Source organism: Leuresthes tenuis, unplaced genomic scaffold (genome assembly GCF_036924035.1).
Source record: "Leuresthes tenuis unplaced genomic scaffold, fLeuTen1.0.hap1 SCAF_9, whole genome shotgun sequence".
In the NCBI taxonomy this organism is placed as follows: domain Eukaryota; kingdom Metazoa; phylum Chordata; class Actinopteri; order Atheriniformes; family Atherinopsidae; genus Leuresthes; species Leuresthes tenuis.
Window position 1 is genome coordinate 33,586,766 of NW_027325363.1, and position 15,679 is coordinate 33,602,444.

At 44.5% G+C, this 15,679-nt stretch overlaps 1 protein-coding gene across 1 annotated transcript in view; it reads left to right on the top strand.

Annotated features, from left to right (window-relative positions):
* Positions 1 to 15,679, top strand: part of wsb1 (WD repeat and SOCS box containing 1) — a 43,058-nt gene that overhangs the window by 25,207 nt on the left and 2,172 nt on the right. Inside the window, exon 7 of the mRNA XM_072393149.1 lies at positions 2,937 to 3,050. Within this exon, the coding sequence (XP_072249250.1) occupies positions 2,937 to 3,050 (114 nt within the window). The remainder of the gene's footprint in view (positions 1 to 2,936; positions 3,051 to 15,679) is intronic.

The window sequence follows — 15,679 nt, forward strand, 5'->3', positions numbered from 1 at the left end:
TAGCACCAACTGAAGTCATTCATCTGTGGAGGAAACAGAACTGTACTCTAAAAGCCCATGGCTTCCTGTCCAGGTAGCCACACCTCCTGTAAAATGCCTGTTCTGAAGTTCAGGCCCTGAGAACTGGAACTGATCCCTCTTTGTGGCTCAGTTTCTTCACTACAGTATTGAACTGGATCAAGTTCTTGATGGATCATAACCCTCTAATATAGTTTGTCCTCTGGGCTCTCATATCCTCTGAGGCTGTTGGTAGATGTAAGATGCATGCTCCTCAGTACAGCTGACAACGTGTAGAGAGTTTTTGTTTGCTGTCCAGTCCATCCTGTCATCCAGCTGCAGCCCCAGATATTTGTATGTCCTGACCACCTCCACATCGACCCCCTCGATGGACACAGGTTGGAGCTGTGGTTTCTTCGTTCTGAAGTTCACCACCATCTCCTTGGTCTTGGAGGTGTTCAGCTGTAGGCGGTTGGATCTGTACTAGGGGTGGACGATATGGCAAAAATATATCGCAATTTTTTTTTTTCGGCTGGGCAGCTCGTACCGCGGGTCAACTACTTGAAGCAGATGTTCAAACCCCTCCTTTTCTACCATCTTGAACGGTATCATATCTTGCAAGATAAAAGGTAACTGCTTCTGTTACCTCTTTCTATCACTTGCTTGACTTGTCACACAGAGTGCCTTTGTCAAATGCCTGTGTTAATGTGGTCTGTTTTGGTCTTACGCTAGCTGCTTCCTCCCTGTGGTGCCGGTGCCACCGGGCCCCTCGCTGTTTGGCTCTCAGCATACTGTCTGGGATGCTTCCTCTTCAAGTGTTTGAACAGGTTCGTCGTGTTGCCACCCGACCTGCAAACCGTTTCTGTGCAAACTTTGCAAATTACATTTGCTTGCGCTTGATCAGTTGCGGAAAATCCAAACCAATTCCATATAATGGAGGTGGAATTTTTTGTAGCGACCAACTCCTCTGTTTGGCTTTCAGCCATGGCTCTCCATGCAGCTACTGCTACACACACAAACAAGGAGGCGGGTAAGAAAGCGCGTCACTGCCCGTAATTCGCTGTGATTGGTCGGTCAGGTTGACGACGTAATACGTCTGGTGCATCGGTGCATCAGCATAGAACTGCAATTTATAGAATGTGCCCTAGACGATCCCACGATCTCTGCAGTTTGACTGATCGTTGCGGATCTTCACGTTGCAATCGTTCACGATTTAATATCATCATATCGCCCACCCCTAATCTGCAACACCCCACAAAGTCCTCAACCAGGCTCCTGTACTCCCCCTCCCGTCCATCCTTGACACAGCCAACTATCACAGTGTCATCTGAATATTTCTGCATGTGGCAGAGCCCAGAATTGTACTGGAAGTCAGATGTGTACAAGGTGAAGAGAACGGGAGAGAGCACAGTCCCCTGTGGTGCTCCAGTGCTGCTAACCACAGTGTCCGACGTGCAGTCCTTCAGTCTGACGTACTGCAGTCTCTCTGTGAGGTGGTCTGTAATCCATCTCCCCAGGTGTGAGTCCACCCTCATCTCTGTCAGCTTGTCTCTCAACAGGTGGGACTGTATGGTGTTGAAGGTGCTGGAGAAATCAAAGAACATGATTCTCACAGCACTGCTCTCCTTGTAAGCCTTGTGTAGCAGATAGATGATGGCATCCTCCACGCCCACCTTCTCCTGGTATCCAAACTGTAGTGGGTCCTGTACATGGTGGACCTGGGGTCTGGGATGAGTGGGACAAAAGCAGTTTGAAGGTCTTCATGATGTGTGATGTTAGTGCCACTGGTTTGAAGTCACCCGGCTCCCTGGGGTGTTTTATCTTTGGAACACAGATGAGAAAAGAAGTCTTCCAAAGCATGGGGACCCTCCCCAGCTGCAGGCTCAGATTGAACACATGCTGAAGCGGCTTCCCCAGTTCAGTTGAACAGGCCTTGAGCATCCTTGGACACACTTTCTCCGGGCCCGCTGCTTTCCCTGGGCGCAGCCTCCTCAGCTCTCTGCTCACCTGCTCCTTGGTGATAGTGAAGGGTAGTGGGGTTGAACTGTCCATGGTGGTGGTGGGTAGGGGGGTTGAGCTGTCCATGGTGGTGGTGGGTAGGGGGGTTGAGCTGTCCATGGTGGTGGTGGGTAGGGGGATTGAGCTGTCCATGGTGGTGGTGGGTAGGGGGGTTGAGCTGTCCTTGGTGGTGGTGGGTAGGGGGGTTGAGCTGTCCCTGGTGGTGGGTAGGGGGGTTGAGCTGTCCCTGGTGGTGGGTAGGGGGGTTGAACTGTCCCTGGTGGTGGTGGGTAGGGGGGTTGAGCTGTCCATGGTGGTGGTGGGTAGGGGGGGGGGGGGGTGAGCTGTCCCTGGTGGTGGGTAGGGGGGTTGAGCTGTCCCTGGTGGTGGGTAGGGGGGTTGAGCTGTCCCTGGTGGTGGGTAGGGGGGTTGAGCTGTCCATGGTGGTGGTGGGTAGGGGGGTTGAGCTGTCCATGGTGGTGGTGGGTAGGGGGGGGGTGAGCTGTCCCTGGTGGTGGGTAGGGGGGTTGAGCTGTCCCTGGTGGTGGGTAGGGGGGGTGAACTGTCCCTGGTAGTGGTGGGTAGGGGGGTTGAGCTGTCCATGGTGGTGGGTAGGGGGGTTGAACTGTCCCTGATGGTGGGTAGGGGGGTTGAGCTGTCCATGGTGGTGGTGGGTAGGGGGGTTGAGCTGTCCGTGGTGGTGGGTAGGGGGGTTGAGCTGTCCATGGTGGTGGTGGGTAGGGGGGTTGAGCTGTCCCTGGTGGTGGGTAGGGGGGGTGAGCTGTCCCTGGTAGTGGTGGGTAGGGGGGTTGAGCTGTCCATGGTGGTGGTGGGTAGGGGGGTTGAACTGTAACTGTAAAACTGTAACTGAAAACAGAACTTGTTCATTTCTAACATAGTACTGATGCTGTTACTAAATTTCTGCTGTGATCTCTCTTCAGACATCTCTTCCCACCTCCTTCACCCATTTTTGCTGGAGGTTCAAATGACCGCTGGGTTCGCTGTGTGGGCTTCTGCCCCGACGGTCGTTACATTGCCAGTGTTACTGATGACAGGTAAGAGTCTGAATGCCATAAATCAAAGGAAGGTCAGAAAATATATTAAAGTGATCATTTATTCTTAAGAGATGCAGAAGTTGGGGTGCTCGTGGTCAAGTTGTTATAGCACGTTCCATGTTGGCAATGTCAATTGCAGTGATTACTGGTTCGTGTCCTGACCGTGTTGATCTTTTCTGCATATCATTCCCCAAGTCCCTCACCCCCTTTCCTGTCTCTCTCAACTATTCTGTCCATTAAAGGGCAAAAAAAAAAAGTTAAAATAAAGAAGAGATGCAGAGGTTACAATTCGTCTGTATATTATTAGGTATCAAAGGTTTGGGAGCCTGGAAACCCTTGTATTCAAGCATATGTCACACATGGTGGTGTGTGGTTCTTTTTAAAATACCAGCGAAAAAGTTGATTTACAGTCTCAAAAAAATAAAAAGTATGAACAGAGTAGGGTCTAAAGGGATTTATTGCCCTCCTTAGTTTAAGTTTAAAAAGTTGGCATTTACTACTGCTGCTCCTGGTGCACTGCGAGGAAGAGGAGAGCGGACCTTAAGTAGTGCAATTGTTTCACCATCGCAAATATTTGACATGCTCACAACCAAAACGAGCTTTTCCACTTTCCTTTACTTAGCTTTTTGCAGGCGTTGTATCGTGCTCCTCTTACTTCCCATCTGGGTCACACTGGTGCTGTCTTCTGTTCTCTCCCGTTAATCCGTGACATCGTCTCCCCGGCGCACCCTGGATCTGTGAGTGCAGCAGTGTTCTCGGTCCTCCTAGTGTGTCGGCTGCGCTCTCTCGTTCCCCTTCCTGCTCTCTCTCCCATCTCAGTTAATTAAAAGTCCAAGATTGCATATTGTCCAATCTAAGGCTGCGGGAGATGATGGAATCAGGTGCAGCTGTCCTCAATCAAGGAGTCCACATCACCACAGTGACACATCATGCAAAAAAACATAGACACAGCAAGTCCATGCAAGACAAAACAATTTGTTCATCTAATCTAAACAAAGTCACTAATACATACTTGTAAAATCATGGAAGGTTAAAATGTGACAAACCCAACAATACACAAACTGTGAAAGAGGACAAATTGATCAAGGAATTTTGCTTAAAATGTTCCACCCTGACACATACATACAGGCCTTCCCTCAATGGAGCTAAATCTGATTAGATAGACCGTATGGACAAAAAATTTTGTGTTGAGAACTTGTGAGCTCAGGCATTACACCCAGAGTGACATGAGTACCTCCAAATCTTGCTGTATCATTGCTACATAACTACATAACGATACTCATTACCATGGCAATTGTGGTTCAGTTCCTCGGATATATCTTTCATTATTAACTGCTTGCAGTTTTAGTAATTGTTTTGTGTAAATCCAACTTACTTATTTAATTTTTTTTGCTTAAGAACTGCGATGGACGACATACATTTTTATTAATTTGTTATTAAATGGAAAATTCTGCTGTATATTTTTATTAATTAACTGCCTGTTCATTACTTCAAACTTCACAAGATGTTTCACTCTTTCTCACTCAAACAAATGTCAAACTTACAGAAAAGAGAACAGAGCTTTCTGGCTTGTATTTTTCTCTATACTCCTGTTATATTTGATTTTAATTGGACTGCCATTCACTAGCTTAGTTAAATTGGACCTATTTAGCTGGTTGATGACTGGCCCTGTCAGCCAGACCTAAGAAACTCTAGTAGTACGTCATTTACCACAACTTGACCACAACTTACTTTGTGAGTTAGCATCCCTTGCCGTTGGTCATATAATCAGCGTAGTAGTCAGTTTTCACAAGCTGCTCTTGTGTCTCATCCTTTTATTATTTGCTGTCCGCACTAAGAAAGAAGGAGTTGAAAAATATTTCTTTGTACTTTTTCATTTCCTGGAGGCAAAAAAAGAATATTTTTTTTTGTTATTGAATTAAAATGGGTTTGGATATCACTTCATAGTAAAAATGTCAACATTTGAAAAAGTTTTGGCATGACATACTCACTTTGAACATTGCATACTCAAAGGGAATGGTAGGGATTGCTGAGGTAGGCTTACTTCTGAAAACTTTAATAAGGTAAAAGAATAATGTGCCCAACCAAATGGTAGAGCAGGAAAAGAGTTGAGCGGTACATGGTCACAGACTCTGAGACTCGCAGCTTGAATGAAAGAAATTAAAACAAGAGAGAGACAGTCAGTATGTTTATTTATTAAAGTGTTTTCTCTCTGACAGACATACTTGCTAGTGATTCAGTTAGTGTATCATGCAAAGCAGTGAGCCATGGCGGTTGTGATAGCAATCGTTGGCTAACTTGGCTTCTTTCCGCAGCATCTGGAACAAAAACACTTGCTTGTATTTAAGGTTTTCCCCCAGTTAAATGGTTGGAACTAGGGCTACCTCCTACTAAAACTACTTCTGGTCAACAAGCAAGTATGATTTAAAGTGAATAGTTAAGTATTTATTGTACTTTTACTGAAGACAAATGTAGGGTTTTCCACACAAATGTTGGCTGCATGCAGCACTTGCACATCATTATCATGCACGGTCATTATCATGACTTTCTGTGTTGGACAGTCTCTCTACTACAAGCTCATAGAGGAAGACTTTGTTTCAGTGCATTCCATAATGATCGGACAGCATTCTGCTGGTACGTCAATGAAGAAAGAGCTCAGCGGCAGGTGACAAGACACATCAATTTAAGAGAGAGAGGAAAATAAAGTATTCTTCTGCTTCAGAAATTCAGGGCAAAGTAACCCACAGTTAACTGACCACTGAAACTTAGGCCAACAAAAAAATTTTTTGGTTGGCTAAAACTTAGTTAACTACTAAGGGATAGCGCTAATTGGGATGGCATCACTCTATTAGTTTAGTAGCAGAACACAGCGGTTAATGGGTCAAGTTTGTGAAGCAGATTCATGAAAAATGAAGACTGCAGGCTTGTACGCTCTCTTGTACTTTGGATGGAAAACTAGAGCATCTCCAGATAAACTAAATGCCACTCTGTTGCTGGTTACATTTTTTGGCAAGACTCACAGAATCTGATTTTATGCCATTAGTCATAAACAGAATACATCGGTTCTGCCATCTTGGCAAAAGAGAAAAACATACCAAGTACCTTCTCCACCAAGCTCATGCTAGTTTCTCCTATAGCTTACGAACTTCTTATTTCATCAGTTCCTCAGCACAAGCAAATGAACTGAACTGCTCTATCCAGCAAATAGTCTTAATCGGTTCCACCACTGTTTCATGTGGAACACACAAGCTGTCTGATCTCTGTAGGTGGTCAGTACAAGTTGTTAGGCCCCTCGCATTATGAAAGACCACCTGAATTAACCCAAGTACATATGTATGCACACATGCCTTTTCATTAATTACAGGTAACACTGTGGAGGTGCCACTTATCAAAGTAAATTCCTCCAGTAATTTGTGAACTTGTCTGTACAGAGGTTCAGAGAAAATGTTAGCTTTTCCATGTCATGCATTTCTTTACCTACTCCCATCCATTCCCTCTCTATTGGACATTCTTTTGTTAGCCATTTTCTCACTAGCTGCCAAAATTATCTTAATTAAGTACTTATCACCAGACTTAACAGTCGATTAAATATTTCCCAGCCATATTGTTCAGAATTAATTTCTGATCTTAAAACCCAATTTTGAATGAATGATTTGGACCACTTCAGTCCAGTAAGACTGAATAATTGGACTGTGACAACATATGTGGTGGTGATTTGCATGTGGGTCTCCACATCTCCTTCAGCACCTCCCAGAGCCTGAGAGACCGTTCTGCTTTTGCTTCATGTTAGGGATGATAAAATATCTCATTATGTTTTTCTGTGTAAATCTTTCCAATTTGGATTCTGCAGATGTTTACCTGGTCCTCTTCTGAGATTATTTTATTAGCTGCTTTCTCCCATTTGGGTTTAATGTACAATGTAGAAGTCCCTTTGTGTGACTGTTAATATGAATATATTATGGCCAGTTCAGGGTCAATTTTTTTTATTTATAAGCTGCAATCAGAATATTAATCTGGTCTATATCTGCATTCTTCTGCTATTTTTAGATTGCTGTTAAAATAGGCCCTAACCTTAAGGTTTCTGAAGAAGTCTTGGTTTACTGGAAAATACAGTATTTTTCCTTAAGTACTGAAGGGTTTGTAATCCTCCCTCATCAGAAATGAAGCAGTACGCTGTAATACTTCCAAAGCTTTTGGGCGTCACCCATCTGTAGCGTGCGGCAGAAACAAAGAAATACCTCATTGAAACAGGCATTACCTTTTGACAGAAGGAATGATAATACAATTCATCTTATTCAGTCTCATAGGGCTACTCAGTAGGTGCCAGTTGAATTGACCAGTTTTACAAAAGGAAAACAATACCCATTAAAATAGAAACTAAATATTTTTATATCACAAAATTAAATTACAAGCAGGAAAAGTGTGTGCCATATTGTGTGGTAAGCTGACTGGTGATTATGTGTAATTAGATGAATTACGACATTTAAACATATGGATGACAGTTATAGTGATGCTCCAAAAGAGCAGGATAAATGGGGGGGGGGGGTCACAGAACTAAGTTAAATTTGGGATCCTAATTCTAGACATTATATATGGGTTAACGACGAGCAACCTTTAAGTAATTAACTCTGCATCACCAGACACCTGCCACTAGATTAAAAAGGGAGAAGATGGATCCTACTTCTGGATGCTGCACACACTCCCTGCAGCTTGTCTGAGCACCACAGGCCACTGGGAGTCAGGATGCAGATGGGAGCGGGCACTAGGAGCTTTTTTTCTCGGTTTCTGCTGCCTAGCTCCTTGAATTTGTCCGTCAGTTAGCTTCTGTGGGCTGTCGGTGTGTTGGGTAGGTTGTTGGTCCTCGCTCTTTCTTTCTTTCTCTCTCCTCTCTTTCTCTCTCTTTGCGGCTTCAGCTGATGCCATGAGATGTCTCGTTTAAAAATAACTATATAGATGCGTTTACATGAGTGCTTTGAGTTTGAAGTAAGTTTGGTCGGTTAAATAGGCCAGAAATTCAATTCAATAGTTCAACAAAATGGAAAAATTTAAACAAAAGATGCAATAGCTCTTTGCATGATGTGGAGCAAAAATCACTTTGTTTACTATGTAACAAAATACAACAGCCAATCAGATGACTGGGTGCTTTAGTCTTTGTCTTGGGGCCTACAGATCCAGTTTAAAATTGAATTTTATTGTTACAATTTGCAATTAAAAATATATCTATTTCTCCATTCTCTTATCTTAAAACATATTTGTTCAGAGGAGTCTGAAAGATACATTAGTAACACGCAGAATGTGGTAAACAACAATTATCGCAAGTATGGATAAACATTTAAAACAGACAATAGAAAAATTACCTGGACAGTTATGTTTGTATGTAAGCTGTAAATCAAGCTATCCTGTTGAATGTGCTAAGTAATACAAAATGCTTTAAATCCCAAGATAACCTGAAATAGTACTGATTACTGATTTCTTTATGGTGAAAATACTAAAATACCTTAGCAATCCAGATATGTGCCTTTAGATTTATACATCTGAATAAAGAACTCAAATGTACATCAACTTTTGACATGTTAACCCGAAGAAAAACACATCATTACAGTGATGGATAAATAAAATGAGCTGAAGTTATTTTAGGTTATTTTATTTTCATTATTTTAGGCTTAAATACTATGACCACTAGATGGCAATGTAGCTCCATGGATTCCCCACTGAGGTCGCTACACAACAGTTTAATCTAACCAGTCTTAATGTGCGACATTCCGCAAACCAGATGTTTAAGTGTTTTTTTGTCGAGAAATTTAGGTTTTCTTTGTGCAGCAAGTATAAACTTTTATCACCAAGTGATGTCTGAAAGGGTATGTCTGACTAGTGTAGACAGATTTTCCATTTAGCTTTTGCACCAATAAATCAAGTATCTCAGTTTTGCAACTTTGTAGTAGATCTGTTTGATGAAGATAATCCTCCTTTTTCTTTAGCAAATTTTATTAAATAATGTCTAACCCTTGGTCTCAAGCCCTTGCATTAGAACCCAGAAAACATGCTTTTCCTTTCAGTCTTTAAGGAAGTTATATCGGTACAGATTGAAAGAGAAATAGTAATCGTGGCAAAATGTTCATTTTATTTATTCGATAGTCTATTCGATTGCGCAAATCCAGTGGTAGTAGTGTCCATTTATTTTTATCAGGTTTTTTTGGTAATTGGAAGGTAAGTCACTTAAGACAGATCTTTTGGGATTTTAACCCCTAGTAATTTGATAATGTACCAATTAAAGTTACAGTAATCAGGTAATTGAGTTTTGGATCTACAATTCTACACAATTATTTGTGTCCTATGTATGTTTAGTTTATAGCCTGAGTCATACCTAATGTTCTCTGACAAGCTTATAATCTGGGCAGTCTGGAATCATTTACGTAAATGCAGGTTTTAAATTCAGTCCTTTGAATCCAAATTCCTCCTATTTCTTGATCTTCTCTAATTGCTTGCTCAATAAATTTTCAATAAATACAAAATGTGTGTGTATATCGTATTTTTCGGAGTATAAGTCGCATCAGCCAAAAAAATGTGTCATGAAGAGAAAAAAACCCCATATACAAGTCCATCCATCCATCCATCCATCATCTGCTGCTTATCCGGGGGTCGGGTCGCGGGGGCAGCAGCTTGAGCAGAGAAACCCAGACGTCTCTGTCCCCGGCCACTTCCTCCAGCTCTTCCGGGGGGACCCCGAGGCGTTCCCAGGCCAGCCGAGAGACATAGTCTCTCCAACGTGTCCTGGGTCTCCCCCGGGGTCTCCTCCCAGTGGGACGTGCCCGGAACACCTCCCCAGGGAGGCGCCCAGGGGGCATCCTAACCAGATGCCCGAGCCACCTCATCTGACTCCTCTCAATGCGGAGGAGCAGCGGTTCTACTCCGAGCCCCTCCCGGATGACTGAGCTTCTCACCCCATCTCTAAGGGAGAGCCCAGAGACCCTGCAGAGGAAACCCATTTCGGCCGCTTGTATTCGCGATCTTGTTCTTTCGGTCACTACCCACAACTCGTGACCATAGGTGAGGATGGGAACGTAGATTGACCAGTAAGTAGAGAGCTTCGCCTTCTGGCTCAGCTCCCTCTTCACAACGACGGGTCGGTGCAGAGCCCGCAACACTGCATGTTCACTGCTCGTGAACAAGACCCCGAGATACTTGAACTCCTCCACTTGGGGAAGGATCTCATTCCCGACCCGGAGAGAGCATTCCACCCTTTTCCGGCTGAGAACCATAGTCTCAGATTTGGAGGTGCTGATTCTCATCCCAGCCGCTTCACACTCGGCTGCGAATTGCTCCAGTGAGAGCTGAAGGTCACGGCCTGACGACGCTAACAGAACCACATCATCTGCAAAAAGCAGAGACCCGATTCTGAGGTCGCCAAATCGGACACCCTCAATGCCCTGGCTCCGCCTAGAAATTCTGTCCATAAAAGTTAGGAACAGAATCGGTGACAAAGGGCAGCCCTGACGGAGTCCAACTCTCACCGGAAACGTATCCGACTTACCGGCAATGCGGACCAAACTCTGGCACCGGTCATACAGAGACCGAACGGCCCCTATCAAGGGGTCCGGCACTCCATATTCCCGGAGCACCCCCCACAGGACTCCACGAGGGACACGGTCGAACGCTTTCTCCAAGTCCACAAAACACATGTAGACTGGTTGGGCGAACTCCCATGCACCCTCCAGGATCCTGCCGAGGGTATAGAGCTGGTCCACTGGTCCACTGTTCCACGGCCAGGACGAAAGCCACACTGCATCTCCTGAATCCGAGGCTCGATTATCCGACGGATCCTCCTCTCCAATACCCCCGAATAGACCTTACCAGGGAGGCTGAGGAGTGTGATACCCCTATAGTTGGAACACACCCTCCGGTCCCCCTTTTTAAAGAGGGGGACCACCACCCCAATCTGCCAGTCCAGAGGCACTGTCCCCGATGTCCACGCGATGCTGCAGAGGCGTGTCAGCCAAGACAGCCCTACAACATCCAGAGCCTTGAGAAACTCAGGACGGACCTCATCCACCCCCGGGGCCTTGCCACCGAGGAGCTTTTTGACCACCTCGGCAACCTCAGCCCCAGAAATGGGAGGCCCCGTCTCCGAGCTCTCCGACTCTGCCTCTTCCGAGCACGTGTTGGTAGGATTGAGGAGTTCCTCGAAGTACTCCCCCCACCGACTCACAACATCCCTAGTTGAGGTCAGCAAAGCCCCGTCCCCACTGTAAACAGTGTTGACTGTGAGCCGCTTGAGCCGCCGGATGGTGGACCAGAATCTCTTCGAGGCCATCTGGAAATCGTTCTCCATGGTCTCACCGAACTCCTCCCAGGCCTGAGTTATACAAGTCATATACAGCCATATACAAGTCGCATCGGACTATAAGTCGCATTTATTTAGAAATTTATTTTTCAAAATTTCTCTGCAACACTTCGACCCATGGGGATGTCAAACGTGAGGGGGACCTCGTCCATGTTCATAATATGATCCGGTGACACATTGCGTTCAGTCACCCGCTTGGCTTGGAAGTCTGCTGGCAGTTTCTGACACACCGTTGTCCGTGCTCTGATAGAGAGGTGGTTGCGTTGCATGAAGCGGTAACACACAAGGCACGCCTGCAAAGTCATTTATATTCCTATACTTGGCAAGTACCAGGGCGTGGAGACGTAACTGCACCGTTGGTGAGCCTCTCCCGGCAAGACGTTCTTCAACCACCCACCTGTGGACTCGTTCCTCCAGCTCTGGCCATCTTGCTTTCAGCCCGTGATTAGCTTTCTTTGTTTTTTTCATCACAGTAAGATTAACCTCTGCTTTTCGCTAGTCCGTCAGAAGTTTCTCACTCACGCCAAACTTTCTTTCTGCTGCTCGATTACTGTTTTCGGGCTGCATATTTTACTACGTGCAGTTTATAATCTGCAGAATAGGATTTTCTTTCTCAGTTGTCTTTAAATTAATGTTTCAGTGGTACAGGAGCAGCATGTAGTTGTCACAAGCCTAGAGTGTCCTCTCGCAGTTGTAGATAGCAATGTTTACTCCTTGGTTCATGTTCATCACAGGACCAGGACTGCACGGTGGTGTGGTGGTTAGCACCGTCACCTCACAGCAAGAGGGTTCCAGGTTCGATCTGTGTGGAGTTTGCATGTTCTCCCCGTGTATGTGTGGGTTCTCTCCGGGTACTCCGGCTTCCTCCCACCATCCAAAAACATGCATGTTAGATTAATTGGTGACTCCTAATTGGTGACTCCAAACTGTCCGTAGGAGTGAGTGTGAGTGTGCATGGTTGTTTGTCTCATTTGTCTCTATGTGGCCCTGTGATGGACTGGCGACCTGTCCAGGGTGTACCCCGCCTTTCGCCCAATGACTGCTGGGATAGGCTCCAGCCCATCCGCTACCGGATTGACGGTATAGAAAATGGATGGATGGAAGTCGCAGGACCAGCCAAACTATGAAAAAAAAGTGCGACTTATAGTCTGGAAAATATGGTGTATATAAATTTTTCTTTAACAATTTTTTTTTGTCAATATATATTTATTGAGCTTTTTTTTTTTTTTTTTTTTTTTTTTAAACAGAAACATGACAGCAAACCCTCAAAACAGGAAATAATATAAGAAGGGAAGAAACAAACAAACACATTATCCAAGTAGCAAGACCAAAAAAAAAAGTCCACAGTGGTCATACAAAAAAAAAAAACAGATGCAAAACATCTTATTCAGAGTCTAAATGTATAGGTTGTCGTTTTACATGGGAAATAAATGTACGCCATGTCAAATCAAACTTGGTCACGGATCCATTCAGTGTATATCTAATTTTTTCAATTTTCAAGAAAAACATAACATCACAGATCCATCTTCCAAACGAAGGGGAGCGGTCATTCTTCCAATTTAAAAGAATAAGCCGGCGTGCCAGAACGGAGGAGTAGGCCATACAGTTCAGTAGCGGCTTCCTAAGGGAAATATTGTTTATTGATACACCAAAGAGTCCAATGAAAGGGCATGGGTGAATGGTAGCGCAGCAAACTAATGAATAAACTTCAAAAATTGAAGATCAGAAAGTTGTTAGGCTAGGTAGAGAGTGTGGTAGAGAGTGGCAGGTGCTTGTTTACACCTATCACAAATAGGATTAACATCAGGAAAGATTTTTGACAGTTTAACCTTGGACATGTGGAGCCTATGCATAAGCTGAGAGTGAGACAGGGCGGCAGGAGCTAGATTCAATTTGTAACCAGCCTGGACGGTCTTGGGATGATGGGTCCCATCGTCAACACAATAAGCTTTTTATAGTGGCAGCCCAATAATAAATTTTAAAATTTGTTAAGGCCATCCCACCATCTATTTTAGGTCTTTGCAAGAAGTGATTTATTTACAACTGATTTGCTGATTAAAATGCCAGCCCCTCTCGTTTTCCCTTGGAAAGTTGAATGATATACCTGTCCCACCCAACTTCTCTTTAGAGCAATACACCCAGACCCCTTTATGTGTGTCTCAGTAAGGAAAGCTATATCAGATTTTAAAAACTTAAGGTGAGCCAGGACCTTGGAGCACTTGATGGGATGGTTTAGACCTTTTACATTCCAGTTAGTAAACTTAATTGAATGCCCACTCCTATCGCAAGGTGTATTTAAACTAGCCATGCATGATAGTGTAAGTGGTGATATTGACCTGGCATGGCGTTCTGTGTTGAAGCATATAAGAACTCTGGTAAAGACCGCAAACAAAATAAAATACAACCATGGGTGGACCAAACACAAACAAATAAGACACAACCTTCAGATGAAAAAAAACAACAAAAAAAACACACACCCCCTCTTGCTCTAACTCGAACATAGTGCATATACCCTCCAGCAAAAAGCCAAAACTCGCTTTCTTGGGTCTCTAACTAACATAACTAGACTCAAAGCTCCATAAGCAACTGAACAGAAGAAAACAAAATTAACAGTGCAAAATACTATAATTGTGTGAAGTGACTAGTCAAACAGGCAGTAGCAGTATTCACTTTACCTTAAAAACATTGTACCTTATTGATAAGCTACAGATTATGCGATTGACTACTGTTCAAAATCAGTAACTATTACTGCCTCTAGGCCAATTTATAGCCCATTATTCATTATAGTCAGGAGAAAGTGTCACTAGGACATGGTCACATGGACAGGCCTATTATGGCAATGGCCTGAAATTTTAACAGCAACCAGAAACCTCAACACTTAAATGTCCATCAGTAAATACCTGATCATCATGACGCTAGGATTTTCTCCTTTATGTAGGATACGGCCAGTTCAAGGTCAGTGAAGGATTTCTCCTCCTCTCTGAAAGTGATGCAGAATGTAGCTGGAAAGCGAAGTCCAAATTTGACATCCTTAGTGTTTTTAAGGAGCTGCCTCGCCTCCATGAAAGCTGCGCGTTTCTTTGCTACTTCTGGAGCGAAGTCGGGAAAGATGTGCACTCGCTTCTCCTTGTAGAGCAGCTGCTTCTTCTGACTAAAAATGCGGAGGATGCAGTCCTTCACATCCCCATGGTGTACGCGGATTATAAATGGTCTGGCTTCTCTCTCCTTCACGGGGTTTTGGTGCCAGTGAGCGATGACCACGCTCCAGACGTGGAGTGTCCTCGAGGTCCAATATTTCCTTCAGCACATCGGCGCAGAACTGTCGCAGGTCTCTCCCTTCCTCGCCCTCCTCTATGCCAGTTAGATGGATATTCTGGCAACGGCTGCGACCCTCCAAGTCCAAGCACTTCTCTGTCAAGTTGCACACTTTTGATTGCAGAAGCTTCACTGTGGTTTCAAAAGTCAATACTGTTGAGGTCCACTCGGTGGTAGCTTGCTCGAGGTCATCAACATGCTTAGCACACTGCGTTAGCGGACTGCAGAGAGCCGACAGTTGTGTGCAACTCCTGACGAATGGAGACTATTTCTTCTCCGGGGGCAGCCGTCTGAGAGTCCATTTTCGTCCCTAGCGATTCAATCGCCGCCATAATCTTAAACAGAGTCCAGAGAAAACGGCATTGCGTCAGCTTCAGTGGGAGAGCTGGCTACTTTCCTGCTAGCAGCTGAATTAGCAGCCCTCCCGCGGCCACTACCAGACATGTTTTAAACACGAACAACTCTGTGTAGACGTAATATTTTAACTAAACCGACTGACATTATATAACTTTGAGACAAAGTTCTAGTGTATTTATTGAAATTAAGCACTCTTATGAACAATTAAATTAAAAGTTGCATGCAGAGCCCAGGACCCCGCAGCCTCACATGTCGAACGCTCCCTAGAGTCTCCTTTTAACTATAATTAGTTATTCCTTCATGTCCAGTTTAAGTCACAGAAACTGTTCACTTATTTTAACTCAATGATCATAATGCAGATTCCTCCTTCTTTAGTGTACACTAGCATAAAGAAAATCCCCAGTCTTTGAACTTTTGAACTTCAGCTAGCTGACAGATTTATCACCAGTGTCTTCCGCCTCTCTTGGCTCAGTCCATCCACAGCTCGGTCCTTGACCGTGGAGGTTCCAACCTACTGGAAACCCACTAGTCCATCCTAATCGGCCCTGCTTGACACTGATTGGCTAATAACATATTGTCAACGGATCATCCCATAACACAGAGAATCAGGACCTGG